Source organism: Canis lupus, chromosome 13 (genome assembly GCF_003254725.2).
Source record: "Canis lupus dingo isolate Sandy chromosome 13, ASM325472v2, whole genome shotgun sequence".
In the NCBI taxonomy this organism is placed as follows: Eukaryota; Metazoa; Chordata; class Mammalia; order Carnivora; family Canidae; genus Canis; species Canis lupus.
In genome coordinates, this window is record NC_064255.1 from 38,064,172 (window position 1) to 38,090,211 (window position 26,040).

Below are 26,040 nucleotides of genomic sequence, written 5' to 3' on the forward strand. Positions count from 1 at the left end.
TCGGGGGGAACACGTGTATTGAGGGTCGCCCGCACAGCCCTGCGCCCTGTGGAGGCGGCCCGGCTCTAGGTGAAGAGGCGCACGGTGCCATCGGCCCCGGAGGAGAAGATCCAGGGCTGGGTGGGGTGGAAGGCCACATCCAGGACCCCCAGGTCTCGGGTCAGCGTGTGCCCCCGCAGCACCTTCACAGGCACCAGCAGCGGGTTCTGCAGCAGGTCGCTGGAGGGGGGAGGGGAGGGGCTCAAGAGCATGAACCCCCCCCAGCACCACCACCCCCACCCCAGGCAGGCCGTGGGCCGCACTCACTTATACACCATCCCGTGGCAGACGATGACACTCCCGTCATCCGAGCCAGAGGCGAAGAGTGGGTACCGGGTGTGGAAGGCCACGGCCCTGAGGGCCTTCCGGTGATGCCTGTGGTGCAGGGGTGGGTGGGTGAGGGCAGGGCGGGGCGGGGGGGAGGGGGGCAGGGTCCCCACCCCTGGTGCCCGCTCTCACCGCAGCACCCTGTAGGGCTCACAGGAGAGGTCCAGGTCAAACCACACAAGCTTGCTGTCGTAGCTGCCGCAGATGATGTTGTCCCCTGGAGGCAGATGGGGTGGTGGGACCTGCGGCGCGCACGCACACCCTCACTCCCTCCCGGCCCCCTCCTCACCCCCCTGCCCCCCCAGCCCTCACCTGCAGGGTGCACCGCCAGGCTGGACACCCACTTGCAGTTGGGTCTCAGCTTCTTGGTGAGCTCCTGGCGCAGCAGGTGGTAGACACGGACGCTGCGCTGCGAAGCCACGAGCAGGAAGGGCCGCACGGGGTGGAAGGCCACCCGCTGCACCTGCCCGTGGCTCCGGCGGAAGGGGCTCTGGCTGCGGCGCCGGCTCAGCTGGTGGATGAGCACCTGTGTGTGGCCCGCGGCGGCCAGCACCACGGCCATGTAGTCCCCGCGCCCATGCCAGATCACCTGCGTCACCGGCTGCGGGAGGCAACACCGGCTCAGCGGGAATGTCCGTCTGTCCCCCCACCCCAGCCTACACCACTCCCCCCCGCAAACCCCCACACCTTCCCGTGGCAGATGCGCAGCCGCAGGCCCTCCCGCCGCTCCTCCTCGGAGGCCTCCAGCCAGCGGGCAGGCTGCTCGGCGGGCTCCTCGGGGGCGACGAAGGCACTCAGCAGCTGATCCGTGCCGCCCACCGCCAGCCGGTCCCCCAGGGCTGGGTTCAGGAGCAGCACCGAGTCCTCTCTGCAGACGGGAGTGAGCGGCGGGCTGTCAGGCTCAGGTCTGTGCCCGCTGCCCCGGCGCCCCCTGCGCCTTGCACTTACACGGCCACGGCCACGAGGCAGATGGTGGGGTGAGGGTTCCAGGCAATACTCCTCACCACGCCCCCCACGGGCACGGTCCTCATGCAGCGGGCAGTGGCCACCTCCCAGAGCCGCACCGAGCCATCGTCAGAGCCTGGGTACAGCAAACAAGGCCCTCACCGCCTGGCCGTCGCCCCCGTCCCCACAAGCCAGCAACGTCCCTGCCGCAGGCTCACCTGAAGCCAGCCACTGGCCCTCTGGGGAGACACTAAGGCAGCGAATGAGGTCACTGTGACCCTTGTAGACCTACAGAGAAGGAGCAGTGAGGCCACGGACCCCTCCCCGGCGCTCCCCCTCCCCCGTCCCCGTCCCCCCCCCCCGCCACGTACCAGGGCCTGGCAGGTGGGGAAAGGCTGCAGGTCCCGCGGCTGCGGCAGTTTTGGGATGAGGTCTTCTGGGTCCACGTTCACCTGGGATAGGAGAGCATGAGGTCACCCCGCCCCAGCTCCCGCGCCCCCACCCAGGCGCCCCACCACCCCGCACACACCCTCATCTTGCGCTGCCGAGGGCACAGGTAGAGGTCGAGGCAGCGCTCGAAGCGTTCCTGGATGAAGCGGCCATAGGCCGGCACGGCCCGCAGGCTGGGGAACTTGCGTGGCAAAAAGTTGAGCTTCCTCTCCCCCGGCTCCTGCTGCTCCCACGCCAGGCGCTATGGACACAGGGGTGAGCCGGGAGCTCGCGCCCCAACAGGCCCGCCCGTTCCTGCCACCCGCGCGAGGCCCACCTCCTCCTCGCTGGGCAGGTACTCGGGAGGCGGGTTGTAGGACTCCGCGTGGCCGGGCAGGGCCAGCTTGGGGGCGGGCACGTGCATCTTGTGTCGGCCCAGCACTGCGTCAGGGTCCTCCTGCGCCCAGAGGTCGTAGAAGCTGGGGCTGTGCTCCCGCGGCCGGCGAGGCTGGATCCAGCCCATCTTGATGGCGTGCACCATGCGGGAGACCTGCGGGCGCAGAGCGGGTCAGTGTGGGCCGCATGCGGGAACTCTGGGAACTCTGGACGGCGACCGCGCCTACCTTCTCCTTCTCCACCAGGGACGGGATGAAGCTGCGCTTGTCAGCAGGTCGGTTGGTCACCGGGTGGATCATCAGGTCCCCACTGAAGAAGTCCACAGCCGGCTGCGGGCACAAGCAGGGACATGTGGGCCGTGACCCTGCAACCAACCCCGGACGCCCAGGGCGAGGCGCTGCCACCTACCTCGTAGGGATCGAAGCTCACGTCCCCAAACTGGCCCCTCTGCAGCCGCCGAACCAGGGCCACCTGCTCATCAGTCAGCCGCACGTCATGCCCCGTCATCCGGTCTTGCACCGTGCGCCTGGGGACCCAGTCAGAGCTGGCACCTAGCACCCAGCACCTAGCACCTCCGCCCCGCACCCAGGCCCCGCGCCCAGGCCCTGCCCCAGCCTCCTCACCAGTAATCAGGGTTGTCCATTTTGTCCAGAAACTGGTCCAGCTCGTCACGGGTGCGCAGGGGCTTGTAGATGCGCCTGCCGTCCAGGTCATAGCCCACGTGGGGGAAGTTGTCGTACCACTCCAGGGGCACATTGCCCACCGTGTTCCGGATGTCCTGGGCGGCAGGCCAGTGTGTCAGCATTGGGCACCCACCATGCCCACCCCTTCCTTCAAGCTCCCCAAGAGTCACAGGCAAGGGTGGGGGAGTGAGAGCAAAGGGATGGGCCTCAAGGCTGGTGGGGCAGTCCCCAGGCACCCCGACACATGTCCTCTCCCTGGGGTGTGACGTGGCACGGCGGCTGGTGCTGTCCCCCATCCCCCCACAACTGGCCCTCAGAGGCGCCGGAGCTGTACCTTCACATTTTCCACTGAAGTGGTGCCAACCCCAGAGCCTCCCCCCTGGATTCCTTGGCCAGGACTCTGGGCAGCCACAGACAAGGGTGACCTCATCGCCCATGGGCTCCCTCCCCTGGTGGGGGCCTTAGGCAAAAACGGGTAGCCGCAAGCAGGGACGCAGCGAAGACCCCGCCAAGCCAGTCCAAGGGGAGGTAGGAGCCACTGTGTCGTGCCCGGCAGGCACTCGACCCCCCCAGCCCTCCCTGCTCCTGCCCCCCACCCTAGAGCAGCCACATTCCTGGACACACATTCCTGGTCGAGGCCCCTGCCAGCCACCACCCTCCCTCCGCCCAGCGCGGAGACTGCTGCCCAGGCGGCCGCTTCCTGAATGGTGGCCACAGGGGGAGGGGCCCCGAGGCCGCCGAGCGCAGCAGGGAGCCGAGGGCCCCTCGCAGGAGCGCAGGACCCCCTGGCGCTGCCCCTCTGCACCTGCCCGCCCCAGCCCTGCCAACTCTCGCCCTCCCAGCAAGCCCGCCCTTCAGGCACGCCCCCCGTGCCCCGGCCCTTCCTTCTCTGCCTGGGATGGGGGGCCTGATTCCCGTCCACGCGGCCACCCCTAAACCACAGACAGACCCCAGAGCCTGCAGCGAGGGGACGGGGAGGGTCTCCGAGGCAGAGGGCACAGCCTGTGTGGGACCTGGAGCGTGCGGCCGCCGCGGGGAGGCCATGCCCCCAGGGCCCCCATACACACACACGGGGGTCGGGGGCGGCCTTGGGGGGGGGGGGTGAGCCCCAGCCCCGGGGTGCTCTGCGCCCCTCCGCACCCCGCCTGGCACGGGAGGCCCGAGTGTGCACAGGAGCGAGGCCGACAGACAAACAGGGTGTGGCCAGGCACCGCGGCCAGGGCATCTGAGTTAAGCGGCGGCAGCAGGAGGAGAGGACCTGCCTGGGTCGCGCCCGCCTGACCCTCCCCTCGGCGCTGCGGCGGGGGCGGGAGGGGGCTGCGGGGCCGGCGTCCCCCCAGGGCCTGCCCCCCCAGCCCGGGCCGCGAGATGCCCCGGGCCCCTTCGTCGTGGCGCGAGGCGGCAGAGGGACGAGGGCCCCTGCTCCCTGCGGCCTCCGGGGCCGGGAGGCGGGGAGGAGGGCGGGCCGGCGCGGGGGAGGGGCCGCCGCCACTATAAAGGCCCGTCCCGCGGCCCCGCTACAGCCCGGGACGCACACGTGCGCGCGGCGCCGCAGCCGCCACCGCGGGCCACCGAGACCCGCGCCTCCCCGGCCCGGGCGGCCGCGCGGCCGGCGACATGCGCGGCGCGAGGCGGAGCTGACGGCGGGTGCAGTGTCCCTCGCCATGCTGCGCTCCGCGCCGCCGGGCCGCTACCTGTACCCCGAGGTGAGCGCGCTGTCGGAGGACGAGGACCGGGGCAGCGAGAGCTCCGGCTCCGACGAGAAGCCCTGCCGCGTGCACGCCGCGCGCTGCGGCCTCCAGGGCGCCCGGAGGCGGGCCGGGGGCAGGCGGGCGGGGGGCGGCGCCGCGGGGCCCGGGGGGCGGCCGGGCAGGGAGCCCCGGCAGCGACACACGGCCAATGCGCGCGAGCGGGACCGCACCAACAGCGTGAACACGGCCTTCACGGCGCTGCGCACGCTCATCCCCACGGAGCCCGCCGACCGCAAGCTCTCCAAGATCGAGACACTGCGCCTGGCGTCCAGCTACATCTCGCACCTGGGCAACGTGCTGCTCGTGGGCGAGGCCTGCGGCGACGGGCAGCCGTGCCACTCTGGGCCCTTCTTCCACGCTGCGCGTCCTGGCAGCCCCCCGCCGCCGCCCCCACCGCCCCCCGCCCGCGACGGCGAGAACGCGCAGCCCAAACAGATCTGTACCTTCTGCCTCAGCAACCAGAGAAAGTTGGTGAGTGTCGCCCAGGCATGCACGCATCATGCACGGTCCGGGCCACCCTGGCCACCCACACCTGCCGGGCAGGGCCCCGGCCCCCCGCCCCCGCACCTGCCAGCCCCAGGCCAGGGAGGGAGGAGGCTGCCGCGCAGCAGCCAGGCCCGGCCCTACTGGGCCCGCTCCCCCCTCGGGTCCTCAGGGACCCGTGGACCGAAGGGGGCCACCCAGGACCAGCTGGGAGGCCAGGGGGCAGGGAGACCCCAAGCGGGAAGAGGCTGGGGGACCGGGCCAGGCCTGGTGCAGACGGCTCTGGGCCCCCCCCCACCGTGTCCCCGAAGGAACGGGACCCCCGGCCCAGGCCTGAGGCTCCCCAGGCACCTGCCAGCCCTCCTCCGGGCCCGGCCCGTGCCCTGGGGCTGCCCACTCACACCCGGGTGCGCCTGTGGGGCCCGCCGGTGGGGTGGTGGGGGCTGGGGAGAAGGCCACGTCGCGGGAGTGCCGGCCGGCTGTGATTTACAGCTCCTGCCGGGCTTGGTGGCACCGGAAAAGCAGGGTGAGCAGGAGAAAATGCGGCGCGGCTTTTCCCGATCCCCATTTCCTCTCCAGACAGCACGCGGGAGCTCCTGGGGCCTGAACATCTGGGAAATTTAATTTTACAATTTCGACCGTGCAGCAGTGTACTCTCCTCCCCAAACTGCATGGGGAAGCCGGGGTGAGCGTGGAAGGGGTGTGTTCAGCACCCGCCAGCTGAGACAGCACCCAGCGGGGAGGCCCAAGGTGCGGGCTGGCGCGGTCGGAGCCCAGGCCCTGACACTGCCCCCTCCCTCCGCAGAGCAAGGACCGAGACAGAAAGACGACGATTCGGAGTTAGAGGCGACGCCGCCGGGCTACCCACAGAGCCCATGTGGACCTGACTCGGGCACAGGCCTCCTGGGAGGGCGCCCACCTGGCCGGCCCCGCCTCTGGCGACGGGGGGCCGGCGGACAGACAAGCAGCGACAGGACTCTGCACTGGCCCAACGGGCCGGGCCCACTGGAACCTTCCGTGCTGGCTTCCTACCTGGGGTTTCTTCTGGCCACTACGTGCTGGTATCTTGTGTCTTTGATATGATAATATAAAGTCTGGAAACTTTGTATAATTAAAAACAAAACAGTATCGTCCAAGCGTGGAGCACACTGTCCTCTTGAGCGGTTCAGGACCCGGCCTGAGCCCAGCAGCCCCTGGGGCGCGGTCTCCCGGCTGCGTCCTCCCATCTCCGGGTCTCCTGGGCCAGCAGCACCAGCTCTCAGGGAAGCCTCCGCCCTCCAGGGCCTAGGCCACCCCTCCCAGGCCTGAGGCAGAGTGACGCACCTCCCGGCCTGGGGGCTGAAGGAGACCAGTGAGGGACAGGAGGGCAAAGGAAGGACAGAGGAAGGCCCCTGCCACACAGCAAGGGACCGAGCAGTCCGGCCTCCACCCCAGAGGCCCGCGTGGCACCCAGGCATCCCTGAAGGGGCGAGGAGGGCAGAGCGTGCAGCACCATCATGCCAAGCCTCGGGGCCTCAGTGTTTGTGCAGAGACCCAAGAAGTGGAAACCCCGGGGGAGGCTGAGTGAGGGGCCCGGCTTGGCACAGCAAGTTTCCAAGCTTGGTGGGCCTAAGAGTGCAGGCCACACGGCAGCCCCCCACATGCACCCCTGGGTGCCCACCCTGGGCCCCCAAACAGGGCTCTGGGTCTCACCTCCGCTGAGGTGCCCTGGCTCCCCCACCCCTTCGAGCTGGAAGACAGGACCTACCTGACCCCTGCCCCCCCCCCCCCCCGCCACTCAGCCCCTTGCAGCACCGCTCACGTGGACAGAACCCTGGCTGCCGACCGCTGTGCCCCACCCAGCTCCCCCAAAGGCCCCACCTGCTCGTGAGGAGGGCAGTTCCAGGCCCTCTCCCCGAGCTGTGCACAGCTGGCTGACCATTAAAATCCTGCAGGTGACAATTACGGTTTAGTGGCTTGAGCTCTGCTGGTACAGCAGAGAAGAAAGGCGGTGGGGGGTGGGGGGGCCACACTAAGTGAGCCCCCACCCCCGTGGGCCAGCAGCCTGACTTCCGGCCAGACTGGGCAGGGAATGGCCGAGGGCGCCAGGTGCCGGCCCTGGGCCCTCCCAGTCCTCAGCCTGGGATCAGGGGCCCCACTGTCACGCCCTCCTGGGCCCCCAGGGAGAGGCCAGGTGCTGAGCCCACGTGGGCACCCCGACAGGGCAGGGCCAGAGCTGCCCCCCTCCTCTGCACAGAGGAGCTCTGGGGAACTGCGGAGCAGGAAGCGGTGGTGTAATTTTGGAGGAAACTCTCAAAGCCAGAGCCATTAAGGGCCAGAGGGGGGGCCGCGTCCAACGTGATAGAAATATAACAGGATAAAAAGTCGCCACGGCAGGTTCCATTCAGAGGGAAACCCAACCCCAAATTTCCTTTCCCTAATCCTGCAGGAGCCTCCAGCTGGCCAGAGGAAGGGGGGAGAGGGCAAGCCCCTGCCCCGCCCGCCTGCCCCGAGAGGTGGGGGTCCAGATGGAGGCTGAAAGAGGCCCGGGGGAAGGTGTCCGGGGAGGCAGGTGCACCCCAGGACCTGCGCCCACCTCCTTGCCTCACCGGGCACTAGGGGACATTCTGTGGGGAGGGTCTGTGGCCCACCCACCCCTCACCTGGGAGAATCCATCTGCACACCTGAGCCCGGGTGGGGGATGCAAACCTCCATGGCGAAGCCCCCCAAGATGCCGAGCACCCGAGTGGGCACCCACCTTGTGGTCACAGAGCCGCTCGGCAGGTGACAAAGGCAGAATGGGGAACAGCTAACATGCAAGGCCTGAGAAGACTGTGAGGAAGGGGCAGCCCTGGGAGTCCCGGGACTGAGGAGGCGTCAGAAGGGCCCTGGCGGGGGTTCTGTGAATGTGGGGGCTGGCAGGAGGGGATAGGCTGCTTGGAGGTCCCCTGGGACCTAGCCCGTTGGGGCATGGTGCGCACGGACCAAGTTCTCCGCTGCCGGGCCTGTGACTCCCAGTAGTGGCTGCAGCTTGGCCGACTCAGGCCTGGGCAGCAGGCCCGGTGCTCCCTGAGCTGCTCCGGTAGCAGCAGCACGGCTGCGAGGGCCTGGCCCGCCAGCCAGCAGGAGGGAGCGGAGGGGGCGGGGGAGGAGCACTCCGTCACCCTTCACTGCTCCAGAAATTCAAACCAGACTGGGGGTGGCGGGCGGCCTGAGCCTGGCGGCCCCACTGGAGTCCACCGGGCTCCTCACGGCCGCTGGGTTGGGGGTGGCAGGTGCTCCCTGCCCATGCGGGCCCTGCTTCCTCCCCAGCACGCTGGCCTCGCCTTCCAGGGGGACGGACAAAGACCTGGGGCTCCCCAGTGCGAGCGCAGTGCAGCCCCAGAGGCAGCTGGAAAGGCGGGGCCCGGCCCGCGCCCTGGGCCGGCAGCCGCCTCTGCGGGCCAAGCTGGGCTGGAAACACTCTGATCGGCCCCGGCTGTCAGCTCCCTGTCCCCGGCCCGGGAATGAGCTGCTGGCGGCACCACATGATTCATCACCAGTCCCGCGCCCGCAGGCCAGCCGGCCCCCACCCTGCTCGGCACCTGTGGGCTGCCAGGAAGCACATGTGACCCCGCGAGGGCAAGCACCCACCGACCCCTCCAGGTCAGGTACGGAGCTTAGAGACGCAGGCAGAGGACACAGACGCCCCCCTCCCCGCTCTCCTGGGGGGCCGCAGTGCCCCAAGGACAAGCCAGGGGATGAGGCCAGCAGGGGTCCCCACCCCCCAGACTGCACCGGACATAGGCAGCGAGCAACAACTGGCTGATGTGTCGGCTGGGATTTTTCCGCTCTCGATGAGCCCCTCCCCTCCCCCTCCCCAAAGTGGCTGCAGCTGTCAGGACCGCAGATTGGAACTGCAGGTACGGAGCTGGCCCGCTGCCCACCTCCCTCCCGTGTCTGTCTGCGAGAGAGGAAGCCGGCCCACCTCTGGAATCCTTCACTCTCTCCTCGTTCTGCCTCTCCCACCTGTCCCCTGGGAGCGTGGGGTCAGCCGCCCTCGCTCAGGCGCTCTCTTTTCCCTGGCCCCTCTCCGATTACAATGCCGGCAGTGTTCGCGCAGCTCCCCCTGCACGAAGCTCCCGCCTGTCTCGGAGCGCCACTCGGCCTTCCTGAGCTCGGCCTCTCCTCGCTCCTCCGCGGCGTTTAATCTCTGTCAGGAGTTCCGGGCCCGGAGGAGGCTGGGCCGCGTGCCCCAGGCTCACCTGCTGCATCTGAACCCACAGAAGGTTCCAGGAGGATGAGTCCTGGTTCACAGACCAAAGGGGAGAAAGCCAGGTCCTGCTTGGCCTCTTCCCATGGCAAAAGCCAAAGCCGGGTGGGGGACCCCAGCAGGGGACAGGGCCATGGGCCAGCTGGCTGAGCCAGGGGGCCAGGTGGGGCACTCAAGGCTATCTTCCCAAACCTCCTCCATCAGACCGCCGCTTCTGTCTGCGAAGTCAGGTAGCAGGACACTTCTGCAGAAGGCGACCCAGACACTGCCCCTCCATCTGTGTGTCCCCCTTGGAAGTGCCACCAGCCAGTCCCACCCGAGGCATCACACGTGTCCCTCCATGGGGATGGGGAGAGCACGGCCAGGCTGCCCCAGCTCCCAGGTCCTCAGATCCCCCAGGGCCCCCGCCCACCCGCCCATCTCCAGGGGCTGGCCAGGGTGCAGTGCGCATTCCCACATGGGGCCCCTTGACTCTTGGCCACCTACAGGCAGGGGCTCCCAGAAACCCTTCTGGAGTGCAGGGTGTGCGCACAGGCCCACATCCCTGCTGCGCGGTGGAGACCTGCCATGGTGGAGACCTGCCGTGAGACCCATGCTTCCAACAGAGCCGCTGAGCTTCCTGCTGGGCCTGGCCCCAGGGCTGCACACCTGCCCCAGCAGCGCTCCACAAGCTCACTCCGCAGGGCTCCCGCCAGCCCCCGGCCCGTCCTTGGCGCAGGTGCTATTCCTCACCCACCGTTCCCAAGAACTTGCCCTCCCCAGGCGGCCCTGCAGCTGCGGAGGAGCAGCCCTGGCCCCAGCCCCAGGGCAAACCCTCTTCCTCACGAGGCCCCGTCCCACCCACCTGCCTGCCTGGGTTCCTACTGCCAAGGAGACTGGCTCCAAGTGGGCACACGGCAGCAGGCTGGGGCCTCCACCACCCACGTGCCCCAGTAACGGGGGGACGTGGCTCCGAGTCGGGTCTTCCCTTCACCTGCTGGCGGCCACGTGGCCCCGGCCCCGAGACCCTGCTCTGTCCCGAGACCCTGCTCTGTCCCGTAGGAGGGAGCTGCTTCCAGTGCGGCGCACCCCCTGCAACCGCTGCCGCCAGAGCCAGGGGCACCCCCACCTCTCATGGCCCGGAGCTCCAGCGGGCACAGGGCGGGGGAGGGCGGGCCTCGGGGCCCAAGCGCGTGGCCCAGCCAGAACTGGAGGGAAGGCCCGCGGGGCGCTGCGGTCAAGGGGGGCACGCCCACTGCACAGCGGCCACCTGCGAGGCCTGGGTCAGGCCGGCGGGAGGGACAGGCTCGCGGGCCGCGGGGGCGTCAGGCCCACACGAGCAGGCCGGGCGCCCGGCGCTCCCCACAAACAGCCCGAAACCTGAGCCGCTGCTCCCGCTGCCAGCAGCGACGCAAGCGCTCAGGCGGGGCGGGGCGGCCGAGGGGCCGGAGGAGCGGAGGCGCGGGAGGCCGCCAGGCTGGAGGCAGCTGCCGGTTCAGTAGCTGGGAGAGGCCATTAACGGCCGTTTGGCGAGAGAGCAGAGGGATCGCGGGCTCCGCACAGACAGGCCTGGGCCGTCCCGGCGGGCCCGGTTACAGCGCAGCCAGGCCGAGGAGCCGCCAGCGCTGCGCCCCGCCCCCACCCGGGCCTGGCCCGTGGGCGGGGGGGGGGGGGGGGGGGGGAGCAGGGGGGGACAACACACGGGGTGCCTCCCAGCCCTGCGACCAGAGTTCATGGCCACCCCTCACCTCTCACCTACTGCCAGCCTCAGTTTCTCCCAGCTGCTGGAAACAAAGGAGGGCCCGGGCTGCAGAGGCCGCCAGCGCCCACCCCCCGCCCCACCTCCCCGGGGTCCGGCGGCTGGATGAGATCACGTCTGTGAGGTGCCGGTGCCGTGGGAGAGAAGTGAGGTGGACATCGCGGGGGTGGGGTGCACACGGCCTGCAGTGGCCGGGCTCCCCCCACTGCAGGACCCCCGCCAGGCCCAGCAGCACATCCTGGGGACCAGGGCCCCCATGGAGCTCGGGACGTGAATCTGGGGACTGAGGAAGGCCGATGTTTGGGAGCAGGAGCCCGACAATCCCAGTCTACATCTGGGGTGGGGCCCCCCCAAGAGACCAGCAGTCCAGAAGCTCCAGCCTCCCCCAGGCCTCAGATGCAGAGGCGGGGAGGGGGAAGGGGGCAAGGGGGCCCGGGGGCACCTCCATCCCACCCCGGGCCTGCCCAGCCACAGCCTCCACAAAGGTTCGCTGCCCCGGGAGCACCAACCCCACCAGGACACCTCTGCTGCTGGCCAGAGCCTCAGTGGGGTCCAGACCCCACCTGCCACCTCCGAGGACCCTGGGAGAAGGGGATGCCCCGACGGCACGGGCGTTCCCACACCATGGCCTCTGGGGGCCCTGAGCCCCACGCTGCGCAGCAGGTACCCCACGGCCCCCCACCTCTGTCCGAGCCCACCCCTGCCCATCAGGGTGGACGACGCGGTGCCCATGTGCTGCTCGGGGAGGGAAGCATCTGCCGGGCCTGGCGCAGCCCCTGAAAGATGAGCTGTGCCGCCCCCTCGAGCCGGTGGCTGCGCTGGCAGAAGCGGGGGGCGGCAGCAGGGCCCCCCTGTCACTCACACATATGGGATAGTCATTGCCAGAGGAAGCAGCCCCCGCAGCCCCACGCGGCCGCCGGCGGGAGGAGCCTCCCTGTGGGCAGCCCGGCCCCTCCCCCGCCTCTGCACTCCATTTACAACCATCATCGATTTCTCAAAATACCAAATATAAAAAAGTAGCCGACAGGATGTGGCTGCCGACAGCCAGAGCCCCTGGGAGGGGGGAGACAGGCAGGGAGCCGCACTGCGCTGCCCCCCTCCCCGTGCGCGCCCGCTGCTCCGGCCAGGAAACCAATTTATTTTGTTTTGTCTCTGTTCTCTGAACGCACAGAGACCAGATCGGGCCGGCGGCCAAGGCTCCTGCAGCCGCTGCCAAGAGAGCGCGAGCGTGGGGGTGGAGGCCGGACAGGGGAGGGGGCGCGGGCCTCCCCAGGCCCCGGGACGCCCCTGACAGGCAGCAGGAAGAGCCCTGGAGGACCGCTGTCCCCGCGAGCCCGGCACCAAAGCTGGCCTCCTCCAGCCCCATAGCCCGCGCCCAAGGAGCCGCACCCGGGGGGGCGCGCATCCTGCCAGTGACCGGGGCACACCTGGGAGGGGACAGGCAGGAGGAGACGGGCCCTCGGGGCTCAGAGCACCCCGGCTTCCAGCCCTCCCCAGCCAGGCAAGCTCCGGAGCCGAGACACAGGGCATGGCCCACACGCCAGGGCCTCTGGAGGCCACCTGGGGCCCTCGCGCCCACCCCCATGCTGTCTCCTCAGGCCATAAACCTGAAGGGGCCCCCGGGTCAGTCCACACCTCGAGGACACCAGCGAGGGGAGGGGCAATACCCAGAGGCCACCCCTCCCCTGCACGAGGCTGCCCTTGTCACTGGGGCCTGTCACCCCCAGCTGAGATGGAAGCTGGCCCTGCCCCAGCCTCTCTGTGCCCACCGAGCAGGAGCACAGCCTCCACGGAGCACCTGGGGGTCCACCGTGTCACGTCCACCCCACTCCCTTCCCCAGCGATGACACACACTCCAGCAGACATGTGTCCCCAACCCCTACATCGAAATCGCCCTTCCAGCGCGGAGCGCGGCCCCTCACGGCGGCCTGACTCCTCCCTGCCTGGTGCAGCAAGCCCACCTGGGGAAGGCCCCCCACCCCTCGTGGAAGAGGCGAGCCCCACCTCCTCGTCAGAGCTGTCCACCGCATACTCTTCACAGCCCTGCGCTCTCGCCACCTCTGTGCTGGGGCTCGGGGTCGCAGCCTGCAGGAGAGAAGGGGACAACGGTTATGTCGGCACAGTGACACCCTCCGACCTCGGCGGGAGCCCACCCCGTGCTCCCCCAGCCCCTCCTGGAGCGTGGAGGCTCAGGAAGACCAAATTGTCCCTCTCGCCGAAGCTGAGGCCAAGGTTCCCGCGACCCTCAATCTCTCAGCAGCTCCAACCTGGCCCCGGGCCTTAGACAAGACCAGGGACACCCCGGGTCTACGTGGGCCTTGCCGCCCCCACCTGGGGTGCTCTGTCAAGGGCCAGGCCCACCACTATGTTCCAGCTCCAAGGAAGGAGCCTGGGGAGGGTTGACACCTGCGCCAGACGGGAACAGGTTGGCAACAAAGCCACCCGCTCAGGGCCCAGCCACCCCTGCACCCTTTAACGAAAAAACCGGCTGCAGGGTCCTGGCCCAACGGCCCATACCCAGTGCCGCCAGGCCCCGGAGAGCCCAGGGTCAGGGAGCAGAATGGGGGTGGCCGCTTAGTGGCAGCCAGTTAGGGCAGGGCAGGGGGTACCACACGTGACCCAGCCCCTCTGGAGAGCAGCGTGTGGCACCTGCTGTCGGCCACCACCGTGGGCCCGCTGCCAGCCTCTCCCCAAGGCGGCCACAGGCCCAGAGAGGCACCCGACCTGCAGAGTGCCCCCGCCCTACACACCGTGTCCCCCGGGTCAGTGAGTGGGTGCCCTGAACATTCACACCCAAACCTGGAAAACAGATTCTTCCCTCACAGGGTGGGGGAATCGGGTGTCCCGGAACCAGAACTGATGGGGAAAACAGCCCCTACCTCTCACTCCTGGGCGCAGTAAAGTACTCGGGAGCAGGAGCCCCTGAGCGAGGCACCCCCGCCAGAGCCCCACTCCCCCTGACCGGGCAGGAGCCAAAGGCCTGTGAGGTGGCTCTTCCTCCCGCCTGTTTTTTCCCTCAATGTAGGGAGGGTGGGAGACTAAGTTTTTTTCCAGGCCAGGAACAAGGCGGGATTGGGTTTCCATGTCTCCCCAACCCCCGCTCCCCATGCTGCAGGCACTGTGGGAGCCCTGCCCACCGAAAGTGGGTCAGCACAGCCTGATGGGTGCAGGGTGTGGGTAGGGGGCCATGAGACCAAGCCCCAAGCTCCCCTCCAGCCTCGCCCACCGCAGCTCCCATTGCACATGGTGGCCCAGGCGGGTGGGGTTGGGGGGGTCCCCAGTGCCAGCCAGCCTCCCACCAGCTGCCCGCAGCACCAGCCACGGAGCCCCAGGGGCCCAGGGGCCCTGCCCCTCAGGCCGCAGTCACAGGGTCCCAGCAGGCAGTCACGGTCCCGGGGCCCCCATCCGCCCCCATCGCCCCAAGCTGGGTTGGCCCAGGAGCCAGAGACGGCAGGCCCCCCGGAAGGCGGGCGCACCCCAGCGGCGGGGTGCAGGTCCCCACACAGCGGGCCGCCCACCGAGTGCCGCGCAGGGGGCATGGTGGCCACCAGGTGGCAGCAGAGCACGGCCCGCTCGGGACGGGGTTGGGACACCTTGGCTTCGGTACCGTACCCGCATTTTAAAACACGGAGAAGTTACGGGGCGCCTGGAAGGCTCAGTGGAGGCTCTGGGTGAGAGCCCGGGTCCTGGGATGGAGCCCCGGGGTGGGGGTGGGGGTCCCCGCTCAGCAGGGAGCTCCTCCCTCTCCCTCTGCCCCTCCCGTGGCCCCTGGGGCGCGCTCTCTCAAACATAAAATCTTGAAGAAAAATAAAAACAAAAACAAGGAAAACTTAAAAAGATCGTGAAACACAGAAGAACGCTGAGCAGGGACCGGCCCCCCCAGCCCAGACCCTGGTCCTCAGGCACAGAGTCTCCGCGGTCTGCAGGACACACACCGCCCCCCCCCTGCCCCTGCAGCGCACCCCCAGATGCCCCCGGACAAGCAGGGCTCTGCAGACCCGAGGCGCAGACCAGGGGCCCCCGACCGGCTGCCCCGGGGGCCAAGGAGGCGAGAACAGGGGCACACGGCCCACAGCACGAGGGCGGGCGAGCAGCTGGCAGCAGGCTGGGAGCCTCGGGGTGGGCAACAGCAGCACCAGGGCCCAGGCCAGGCCCGTCCCCCAGCCCAGCTCAGGTCCTCGGGGAGCACACCCTTGCTTCTCTGCCCACCCCCAAGGCCAGAACCCACCGTGAGGACCAGGGGAGGCCCCGAGGGGGTTCCGGCTGCCTAAATCGCATCTTGTGACAACTGCTACAGAGCCTGTGGTCCCCAGCTGCAGACCCAGCCTGCCACACCCACCGCCTCTGCCACCGGGCTCGGGGCGCACAGGGGACCCTGACAGCCCCGCAGCGGCGCAGACCAGCGGCGGCCAGGCCGACTTGGCTCCCTGCACAGCCTCCCTTGGGTCAGGCTCGCCCTCGAGAGGGTTCTGGGGAGGCTCAGAGGCACCAAAGGAAGGGCAGCCTCCATACCCTGAAGGTCAACGGGAGATGCGCCAGGCTCGTGTGGCCCAGGCACCTGGACACTCGTTCTCAGGGACCTGGGGGGTGGCCCGCGGTGGTGCTGAGCCCGACACAGCAGCGCTCTGTGCACAGGGCACCCCTACCAAGGAGCGCGGGCAGAGGGCAAGGGAAGTGCAGCTCCTAAAGCATACACAGCACCAGAGCCTGGAGGCCACAGATCTGGAGGCCACAGACAACACCTCAGGCACAAGGAAGGCGACTGGGGAGCAGGGTCCCTCCCAGGAGCCAGAGCAGGAGCTGGCCCCATACCAGGTAAGGCTGCTAACACCCGGCCGATTTAGGAACACCAGAGAGCACTGGATCCCCCGAGCTACCCGCTTCCCCATTCACAACAGAAACGCCAGCACTGTGTGCGAACGAGGCACCGGCACCAGGCCTGATTCAGACGAGGCCCCTCGGCTGGGCATGGCAAAGGGATAAAGTTCAGGAGGTGCATTTTGTACACAGTGGGGAGATTAGGGCTGTTTTATTAGTTCTTTTTAAAGATTTATTTATTTGAACACCTGAGTGGCTTAGTGGCTGAGTGTCTGCCTTTGGCTCAGGTCCTCGGATTGAGTCCCCCATCAGGCTTCCTGCATGGAGCCTGCTTCTCCCTCTGTCTATGCCTCGGCCCCTCTGTCTGTCTCTCTCAGGAGTAAATGCATACAATCTTCAAAAAATAAAGATTTACTTGAGGGGGAGCATGGGGGAGTGGGGTGAGAGAGGGGCAGAAGGGGAGAGTCTTAAGCACAGTCAGAGCAGAGTGGGGACCCCAAGGCTCCATCTCACGACCCTGAGATCACGACCTGAGCCGAAACCAAGAGTTGGGATGCTCGAGCGATAGAGGCCCCCAGGCGCCCTGAGACTGTGGCTGTTTGAAACTATGGCTGGAAATCTTTGTCCTCCCATTGAGGGACAGAGTCTATGTGCCCCCTCCCCAAATCCAGGTGGGCTTATGGCTGGCTCATCTGTCTAAGGAAAGCAGCCCAGACCCACGATGTGTGAATTCTGAGTCGAGACCATAAGACCTTCCCGCTGTGCCCTCGGGGACCTTAGGTAAGCAGATCCAGACAGGCAGGCACAGATGCCCAGCAAGTGCCAGCTGTCCAGGTGTCCCTATGGACACATGTGTGAAGAGACCCCAGCTGTTCTTCCTTAGGACCCTCACCTGAGCCCCAAAACATAGGGCATGATGAGTGAGGAGTGTCCTAGAGCAGAACGCTGGAGGGCACAGGGAAGGCTGACACGCTCCAATCGTGCAGCCCCGTTCTCGGGTGGCAGCCGGCTGGGGGTGCTGTGGGATACCCCCAACCCCACTGACCACGTCGCCGCAGACACGACACCTCACCCTGCCTGAACTCTGATCCCCAGAAATGAGCCTGCCATAAAACGGCTGTTTGATGCTCCGAGCCCTGGGAGGGATCCCGCAAGAGCTGCCTGCCTCCCCCACGGGGCCGACCCCCCCCCAGCCGCTGGCTCACTCCTGGGCTCTCTGGTTGGGGGGCCAGGCACTTCCGGCTGAGGTGAGCTCCATAACCAGCTGCTGTGAATCAGTCAGGGCACCCCCACCCCACTCCAGCAGGGCCCATGCCTGGACCCCTGCACGGCAGCACGGCCACGGCCTGGGCCCCAGACTCAGGGCATGCTGCCCAACCTCCCGGCAGGCCCTCCGCCGCCGTCCCCAGAGCCATGCTGAGATCCAGGCAGGCCCCTCTGCCCGTGGGTTTTCAGTATGGACCGCACAGAACTCTTCCCAAGATACCTGGGCGTGATCCCTAGGTCTGCAGTACGTTCCTGGGCGGGGGAGCAGACCGCTGAACGGCCACGGGAACTTCCGAACAACAGAAAACAAGATAGGAAAAAACCCCTATAAGAAGGACCGACGTAGGGATCCCTGGGTGGCGCAGCGGTTTGGCATCTGCCTTTGGCCCAGGGCGCGATCCTGGAGACCCGGGATCGAGTCCCACTTCGGGCTCCCGGTGCATGGAGTTGCTTCTCCCTGTGTCTCTGCGCCTCTCTCTCTCTCTCTCTCTCTCTCTCTCCCCCCCCCCCCTTTTGTGACTATCATAAATAAATAAAAATTTAAAAAAAAAAAAAAGAAGAAGGACCGACGTAGACACAAGCGGGAAAGGCAGAACCAAACAAGCACCGAAGGGGAGAAGTTGGTTTTCAGCACACAACTCCGCTCCACTGAGGAACCGAGGAGCATGACGACCTCGCCCCTCCGGGGGCTGCAGGTGCCCTTTGGAGGATGAAGGGAAGCGACGGCCCTCCTGCCCGGAGAGGCCCCACCGAGCGGGAGGCCAGGGCCTGGGACAGGTGGCTGGGCGTGCTGGGACGGGGGAGCCTCGGGACAGCACCCCCACGGCCCTCAGGGTGACCGGGTGGCCAGTCCTGAGGGGACCTGGAGACAGCTCTGCTACGCAGTCCCCGGGAGACGCTGCAGTCACGGCGGAGGAGCTCCGCGGGTCCCACACCCAACACTGCACGCTCCAAACAAGCGAATCTGCCGGGTGCAAGCAACCCGAGGCCATGGACCCCCCTGCAAACACAGGGCCCCGAGGCAAAGCCCCCGAGAAGGACGGGGGCCCCGGGCCACGGCCCGGACCCTACCCTCACGCACCGACCAGCCCCCCGCGATACACGGTGCCCTTCCTCCCCTGAGCTCCTCCAGCCCCTGCCAGTGGCACCCTGACTCCCGCCGCCATCCCAGCCCCCAGAAGCAAGGAGCTCATTCCCATTAAGCTGCGAAGCATGGGGCTCCTGTCACACAACACCTAAGTGTCTGGTAAGCGACAAACAGCACCTGGCGCCCTCGCGCGCAGGACCAGCACACGCACAGCTGCTCCAGCCTGGGAAGCCGACCAAAGGGCCTCCGAGACAGACGTCAGCCGAGGGCGAGGAACAAAGGGGGTCAGGAGGAAGCTCCCTTGCCGCCTCCTCCCTCCCCATCAGGACCTGCCGGCCCTCTCCCAGGGGCCAGGGCACATGCTGGGCAGGCCCGGGGAAGAAGCGGGGAAGGAGGGCAGGGCTGGGGAGGGGCTGTGGGCCCAGCAGGGCACAGAGGCTCGAGTTCAGCAGCGGCCAAGGCCAAGGGTCCAAGCGGCCTCCTCCGACTCACAAAGTGCAGGCCGCACAACCCGACCCCCAGCGCGCGATAGCTTTCTCGATGCAATCCTCACAGGAACACAGGAAACGATGCCTCGCTACTCATATAAGAAAAAGTCACAAGGCAACAACAAGAAGCTACACTTCCCGTTTATCAGAGGGGGAAAATGAAGCCTTTTACCCACACACGGTCTCCGGAGGGATGGCAAACAGGTGCGTGAGGGGCTGTCATGTGGGCAAAGCGGCACGCTTTCCTTCCACTAAAAACGCACTGACCTTTGATCCAGGGCTGCTTCTCGGAAGGCATCCCAAGACTCGCCTACACAAGCGAGGGGACTGACGCAGCACTGCCCACCCTCCGAGGGGCGAGGGCGGCCCTCAGAGCCAGAGCAGCAGAAGGCAAGTAGGAAGCAGTCGGGAGTGGCACACGCAGGAGCCGGGGCATGCAAACACCCTCGAAAGACCCAAGGACAGGGAGCAGGGGCAGGCGGAGTGGGAGGGACGGGGAGCTCCTGAGCCATCAGGTGCTGTGTTCCTGTGATGCTCGTCACGTACTCCCTCACAACAGTTAAAAAGAAAGTGGTAGACATGTCTGAATCCTCTCCAAAGTCCCTAGAGGGAACGGAGAGGGAGGAGCTCACGTACAGTGGCGCCCAGGGCAGCCCAGCACCACCAGGAGTGGGCTCTGGCCCCTGCGGACGAGCCTGGGCATCTTGGCCACAGAGCCCCATCTCCTCCCGCGGGGAAAGGAGGACACTCAGGGCAGTCTCCACAGGACGTGCATGTGATCAGCTGGCCATCCACTCCCAGCCGTGGATGGTTTCAGCAGGACGCTCACAGCCCGTCTGGGAAGGCAGACACACCTGGCCCCCTTGGCTCCCAGGGCAGGGCCCCCTGACAGTCCTGCGGGCACAGGAAGGCAGACGGACGGGTTGCTGAGCTGATTAGAGTGCTGGGCCGGGGCGTGGCCCTGCAGTCAGAAAAGCTGGGAGAACCCCACCAGCAATGGGCACCTCAGGCTGTGTCCTGGCCATCTCCATCTCCATCTCCGCCTGCGGGCTGGTGGGGCAGGATGCCCTCAGGCACCCGCAGCACAGTGGTCGAGCCAGCAGGTGGTTGCCTGCCCATCCTTGGAAGTGGTGAAGCCTTGACACAGGATAAGGGGACTGAATGTGGAAGAGCGACGGGAGCACACAGTGTTAGAGGTCGGTGGACGGCCCCGTGGCGTGGTGGCTGTCAGCGGTCTGGTAAGAACCGGGCCCGGCAAGGAGGCAAGGAGTAGGAGTAGCCGGGCTTTTCTGTGGCCACAGAAGCCCAAGGGTCTCCAGGAAAACGTCACTTTGCCTTGCAGAAGTAGCTCACCTAAGGCCGCTAATTACAAGACCGTACAGGTGGCCTTGGCCAGGAGCCCAAGAACTCTTGGGACTCGCTGTTAAAACGCTGGAACAGCTGGCGAGCGCAGGAGCAGAAGCCGCAGTCCCTGCTGGGGTGGATCCACAAAACCGGCAGTGGCAGCGAGACACCAATCCTAGAAGCGGCTCAACAGAAGGGGGCCATGCGTTGATGGCCCACCCCAGTGGCAGAGCATCCTGACGGGGACACGTGATGACCCACCGGCTGCAACAGGCAAAGGTCAGCCAGCAGACCCCCAAGAAGACCTTGACCCGGTGGAACCCCCAACGTGGTAGGAAGGTTCTACTTGCAGGCGCTGCTGGACAGGCTCCGGGCGGCCGAACGCAGGCCCAACCAGTGCCCACCAACACAAAGCTCCCGGACCCCCCAAGCAGCCATGACCGTGGGAAGACAGGAGAACGGGAAGTGGGGACTGGCTGCTGGTTAGAAACAGGGCCCAGACCATCCAAAGAGTGAGTGTGAGCAGAAGACGTTGGGGAGAGTCCAGCTCCACCAGTCGGATGGGTAGGGATGGCTTCCGAGAACAGGTGGAAAAAGGAGAGATGGGAAGAGTTCTAGGAAGGACTTTGAACACCCCCCCTTCAGGCCTAGAGAAATTCACAGGACGACAACCACGAGACGTGCTTTAGGGCCCCTCCAACAGGGGCCGCCCGTGCCCCTCATACAAGTACGACAAAGCCAGAGACGCGAACCCCCAGGCCGGGGTGGCTGCCCAGGATGGTAAGTGGAAGCCAGAACCCCTAATGACTTGTGGGGCTCACGTCCAGGATGACCCCCAGGGGACAGGGATGGCCCTCAGAGCCCGGGCATGGGATGGGAGGAAGGGACGCCTCCCCCAAGAGGAGATGAGGAGGGTGAAGTCCTGACGCTGCCCCAGCACAGCACACACTGGAGGGGCCCTGGTCCTGGCTTCAAGTTGAGGGACAGGGGTCAGGCTGCTGCAGAGCCAGGTGCAGCCTCTCCACCCTCAGAGGACTGCCCCCCACCTTCTGGAAAAGGGAGGGCATTTACTCTCTGCTGTGCTGTGGCTTCAGTCCCTGCCCAACGAGCGAGCAAGCAGACCCAAGAACGTGGTACTGCAGAGAAACCCGAGCTTCGCTAGCAGGAACCCGAGGAAGAAGCGGGTGGACGAGCGCGGAGGGATAGAGCACGGGCACACCAGGATGAGCGCCCCTCCCACCAGACTCCATGGAACAGCCTCTTGAAACAGTTGCACATGTTACCTAGCTAAGAGAACTTAAATAGAAATTTTTTTAAAGGGAGGGGTGCAGGGAAAGAAAGAATATCCTAAGCAGGCTGCACACCCAGCACAGAGCCCAATGTGGGGCTCCATCTCACAACCTTGAGATCATAACCTGAGCCAAAATCAAGAGACACACACTTGACTGTACCACTCAGGGGCCTCAGGTAGAACTTCTTAAGGTTTTTTATTTATTTGAGAAAGAGACAGAGATGTTGACAAAGATTGAGAGAGAGCACGAGCAACGAGGAGAGGGAGAAGCAGACACCTCGCTGAGCAGGGAGCCTGATGTGGGGCTCCATACCAGGACCCTGGGATCACAGCCCGAGCCGAAGACAGTGCTTCACCAACTGAGCCACCCAGGCGCCCCCAGATAGAAGATTTTTATTTAAAAAAGTAATTTAGGACAGCCCGGGTGGCTCAGCAGTTCCGTGCCGCCTTCAGCCCGGGGCATGATCCTGGAGATCGGGGATCGAGTCCCACGTCAGGCTCCCTGCATGGAGCCTGCTTCTCCCTCTGTCTGTGTCTCTGCCTGTCTCTGTGTGTGCCGCTCATGAATCAATAAATAAAATCTTAAAAAAAAAAAAAAAAGTAATTTAAAAATTTTTTTAAAGTAGGCTCCATGCCCAATGCAGGGCTTAAAGCTCATGACCCCAAGATCAAGAGTAGCATGTTTTACCTAGCAAGTCAGCCAGCTGCCCCCCGCCAAATTATTTAATTTTTAAAGATTATTTTTAGGGACGCTTGGGTGGCTCAGTTGGTTGAACATCTGACTCTTGAATTCAGCTCAGGTCCTAATCTCAGGGTACTGGGATCAAGCCCTGTATCAGGTTCCCTGCTCAGCGGGAAGTCTGTTTAAGATTCTCTCTCTCCTTCTCTCTCTGCCCCTCCCACTCATGCACAAGCATGCGTTCTCTCTCTCTCAAAAATTAACTAATTAATCTAAAAATTATTTTTAAAATTTTATTTATAAAAAACAATAAAAACCCCTTTTTAAAATAAAAAAATCAGGGGTGCCTGGGTGGCTCAGTAGGTTGAGTCTCTTGATTGTGATTCGGGTCTTGATCTCACAGGTGTGGAGCCTAATTTACTAAATAAATAAATAGATGTGTGGATCCTTAATTCTAAGAGGAGGAGAAAAGACATGGAAAGATGATTGAGGGGCAGTCTGGGTGGCTCAGCGGTTGAGCGTCCACCTTCAGCCCAGGTCGTGACCCCGGGGTCCCAGGATCGAGTCCCACGTCAGGCTCCCTGCAGGGAGCCTGCTTCTCCCTCTGCCTGCGTCTCTGCCTCTCTGTGTGTCTCTCATGAATACATAAAATTAAAAAAAAAAAAAAAGGAAAAATGATTGAACTATTAGCCGTGGTCACCAAGTAGAACAAGAGTAATGAGAACTTTAACTCTTTACACTAAGTAGTCTCGAGAAAAGGCTTAATTTTTGTCAAGGAACTTGTATTTTTTTTTTTTGAAGATTTTATTTATTTATTCATGAGAGACACAGAGAGAGAGAGAGAGAGAGAGAGAGAGAGAGAGAGAAAGGCAGAGACACAGGCAGAGGGAGAAGCAGGCTCCACGCAGGGAGCCCGACCTAGGACTCGAACCCAGGACCCCAGGATCACGCCCTGGGCCCAAGGCAGGTGCTAAATCACTGAGCCACCCAGGGATCCTCCGAACATGTATTTTAAAATGTTGTATTTTAAAAAGTTAAAAAAAAAAAAGGAGGAAAAACAGTTGCTCATCATCCTACAAACCGGTCAGTACACTTCACACACCATCCAATGTGCACGCCGGCATCATGGTTAAAGCCTGAATGGGGTAGCTTTAAATATCACTTTAAATCCTTTCTTCTTAGGAAACAATCAAACAAGCTTGGCTTTTTGGTTTCTATTACGGGAGTGCATTTCCGTATGACTCAAGGTATTAACACCAGACCCACCGAGAATACCAATAGTTATAAACTACTCTCTCAAACGTTCCAAATAACAAATATTGTATTTTAGTTAAACCAAGCTTTTCTCTCATTTTTCTCACTTCACGGCAAAGTGCACCCTTCCCCATCATCCCAGGGTCACGTACAGCGCCAAAGCCTCAAGCAGTGAGGTTCCCTGGGATCAGGCTCGGGTGTTGGGGTCTCCTGCGTGTCCCGAGAGCTCCCCCCAGCCCCACCCCGGGCCTTGCCCCCAGGAGGTCCGGCCTGCGACTGAGTCTAGCCAAGTGGGCTGAGGGCCATGGAGAGGGGACTTCAGAATCACCTGAAGAGGAAGCCCAGGCATGTGGGATTTTTGGAGTTCCTGAGAACAGAACACGTAACTGTGTTTGAAAAACAACACCCAAGAGCTCAGAGCAAGCCAGCTCTAAGCAAGTGTTCTTCATGGCCCCAAATGTGCCCACGGGTGCATCGTGGTCCTTGGGGTTCCCCAGGAAACTTGGGAGAAGGGCACAGTGCGGGGACAGCCCCTCAGAGAGCCTAACACCTGGCGGTCACTTTCTTTTGTGAAAGAAAAGGCTCCTCACTCACTCACCTGCTGCCCAGCGGTCTTCTCCGGCCCACCGTGGCCCTCATCACTGCTGACCTCCTCCTCTTCCTCGGCCGGGTCATCCTCACTACTGTCGCTGCCGGAATCTTCCAGGCCTGAGAACACACTCTCTTCGCTTTCAGACAGGCCAGAATCGCTGCCCTCCTGGAGGCTGGGAGCAGGGGCACCGGCGAGAGAGGACTGCAAGGAGCACAGTAGTGATGACAGCCAGACCCCCAGGCCGCCTGCCACCCAGCAGGCACCCTGCTGACCCAAGGCTCTGTGTGGCCAGCCTCCAAGGCCACAGTCCTCAGGTCGCAAGCCTCTACCTCCAGCACCCGGGTGGAGCCTTCCCCACTGCCCGTCCGCCTCCACTGGCAGCACGGCCGCCTGCCCTTGGAAGGAACGTTTAACTTCCCGCATCTCACAAGGGAGGGACTTCTCAAGGACACCTCTTTCTTAAGAGTTCAGTTCCCATCACATAACCACCCTGGGCTCTCCATCCTCCACACCCCATGCTGGCAAACTTCAGAGCTATGAGGGCACGAGGGCAGAGACGGGACCAGCAGAGACAGGACCATACAGGGGCTTGTATCCCTGAAACAGGAGCCCCCGTATCCAACTAGACTGAAATCAACATTGAGGTAAGTTGTCAAAGTGGGTTGAATGGTGACAAAAATGATCCAAGTTTTACTTAAAGACACGTAGAGAGCTACTCCCCCGCTCCTGGGTGAGGCCCAGCTCCTGAGCAGAGCTCTGCTTCAGATGCCATCTCATCCTAAGTCTCCAGGACACGCTGGGGGAACCTGTCCCTGCCTTTTAAAAACTAAGAACTTGTAGCCTCTAGGAAGCATGTGAGCACAGAATCCTGGCTGTCACTCCTCAACAGTCCACAGCTCTCACCCAGGGAGGCAGCCTGGAACCGCGTTAGAAGTCTTTCCTAGAACAGCTTTCACAGAAACGACTCTGATTTCAGCTCAATCACACTGCGCATCTCTGATACTTAGCTACACAACTACAACAGCAAATAAAAGCACAACAGACCATGCGGGGAGGAAGCCACCCCGTGTGGCAGAGTCACCTGGGCACGGAGCCACCTGCCACAGGCGGCACCCGAGGGAGGGGGACCCCTGGGGGAGGGGGACACCCGGGGAGGGGGGCCCCAGGGGGAGGGGGACATCAGGGGGAGGGGGACACCTGGGGGAAGGACACCTGGGGGAGGGGGGACATCGGGGGAGGGGACACCCGGGGACACCAGGGGACGGGGTACACCAGGGGGCGGGGAGACACCCGGGAGAGGGACGCCCAGGGGGAGAGACACCCAGGGGACACTGGGGGAGAGGGACACCCGGGGGACACTGGGGGGAGGGGGACGCCCGGGGGAGGGACTCCCGGGGGACACTGAGGGAGGGGGACGCCCGGGGGAGGGACACCCGGGGTACACTGGGGAGGGGGACGCGGCGCGGAGCCGCACGTGCTCCCGGGACTCTGGACCCGGACGGACTGACAGCCCCCGCAGGCCACGCGTCCAGCGCCGGGAGCCCGGCCTCCACGGCGCCCTACGCGTACGGAACACGGCTGACGCGCTGCAGCGCCTCAATACGTCGACCCCCCGGAGGCCGCCCGCCCCCCGCCCCACCGCCGCGGACGCGCAGGACCCGGAGCCCTTCTTCCTCCCGATCCCGGGCCCGCCGCGCGCCGTGGGCCGACTCGCCACCACGTGCGGCCCCGGGCCCCGCCGCCCGAGCCCCGCCGCCCGGGCCCGCTCCCGCGTCACCTCCTCTGGCTCCGGCGCCGCCTCGGGCCCCCCCGGCCGCTTCCCGGGTCGAGCCCCCGTCGCCGCCGCCGCACCGCCCGCGCCCCGAGCGCCCGCCATGCTGCCCAGCCGGTCACGACCCGCACCGCCACTTCCGGCAGCGCGGGCCGCGTGGGGCTGGGGGCGGGGTCTGCGGGGGCGAGGGGCGGGGCCGGCCCCTCCCCTCCCGGCCTGACGGTGGGGCGGGGCCAGCACGCGCAGGCGCGCGGCGGTCGGAGACGGGGCGGGGCCGGCGTGCGCGCGCCAGGGTGACGCGAACGGGCGGCGCCGGCGGGAGCGCGCGCGTCGCAAGATGGCGGCGGCCATGCTAGGCCGCGGGGCCGTGTGTGCGCAGCGGGCGGCGGCGGCGGCGCTGCCCCGGCGACAGGCGCGGCGGCGGCGCT

The 26,040-nt window shown here is 65.5% G+C and overlaps 2 protein-coding genes across 2 annotated transcripts; one reads left to right on the forward strand and one right to left on the reverse strand.

The window, feature by feature from the left end:
• BOP1 (BOP1 ribosomal biogenesis factor) lies at window positions 1-25,963 on the reverse strand. The gene is made up of 16 exons (XM_025450664.3): window positions 25,619-25,963; window positions 23,848-24,042; window positions 13,027-13,107; window positions 2,760-2,914; window positions 2,545-2,662; window positions 2,364-2,465; window positions 2,078-2,290; window positions 1,841-2,002; window positions 1,683-1,763; window positions 1,530-1,599; window positions 1,315-1,447; window positions 1,054-1,234; window positions 679-967; window positions 499-583; window positions 307-414; window positions 1-219 (listed from the first exon to the last, which is right to left on the reverse strand). The coding sequence occupies exons 1-16, from the start codon at window positions 25,961-25,963 to the stop codon at window positions 66-68; spliced, it is 2,472 nt and encodes an 823-aa protein (XP_025306449.2). The 3' UTR covers window positions 1-65.
• SCX (scleraxis bHLH transcription factor) lies at window positions 4,391-6,189 on the forward strand. The gene is made up of 2 exons (XM_025450826.3): window positions 4,391-5,041; window positions 5,859-6,189. The coding sequence occupies exons 1-2, from the start codon at window positions 4,484-4,486 to the stop codon at window positions 5,895-5,897; spliced, it is 597 nt and encodes a 198-aa protein (XP_025306611.1). The 5' UTR covers window positions 4,391-4,483; the 3' UTR covers window positions 5,898-6,189.
• Window positions 25,964-26,040: the final 77 nt, after the last annotated feature.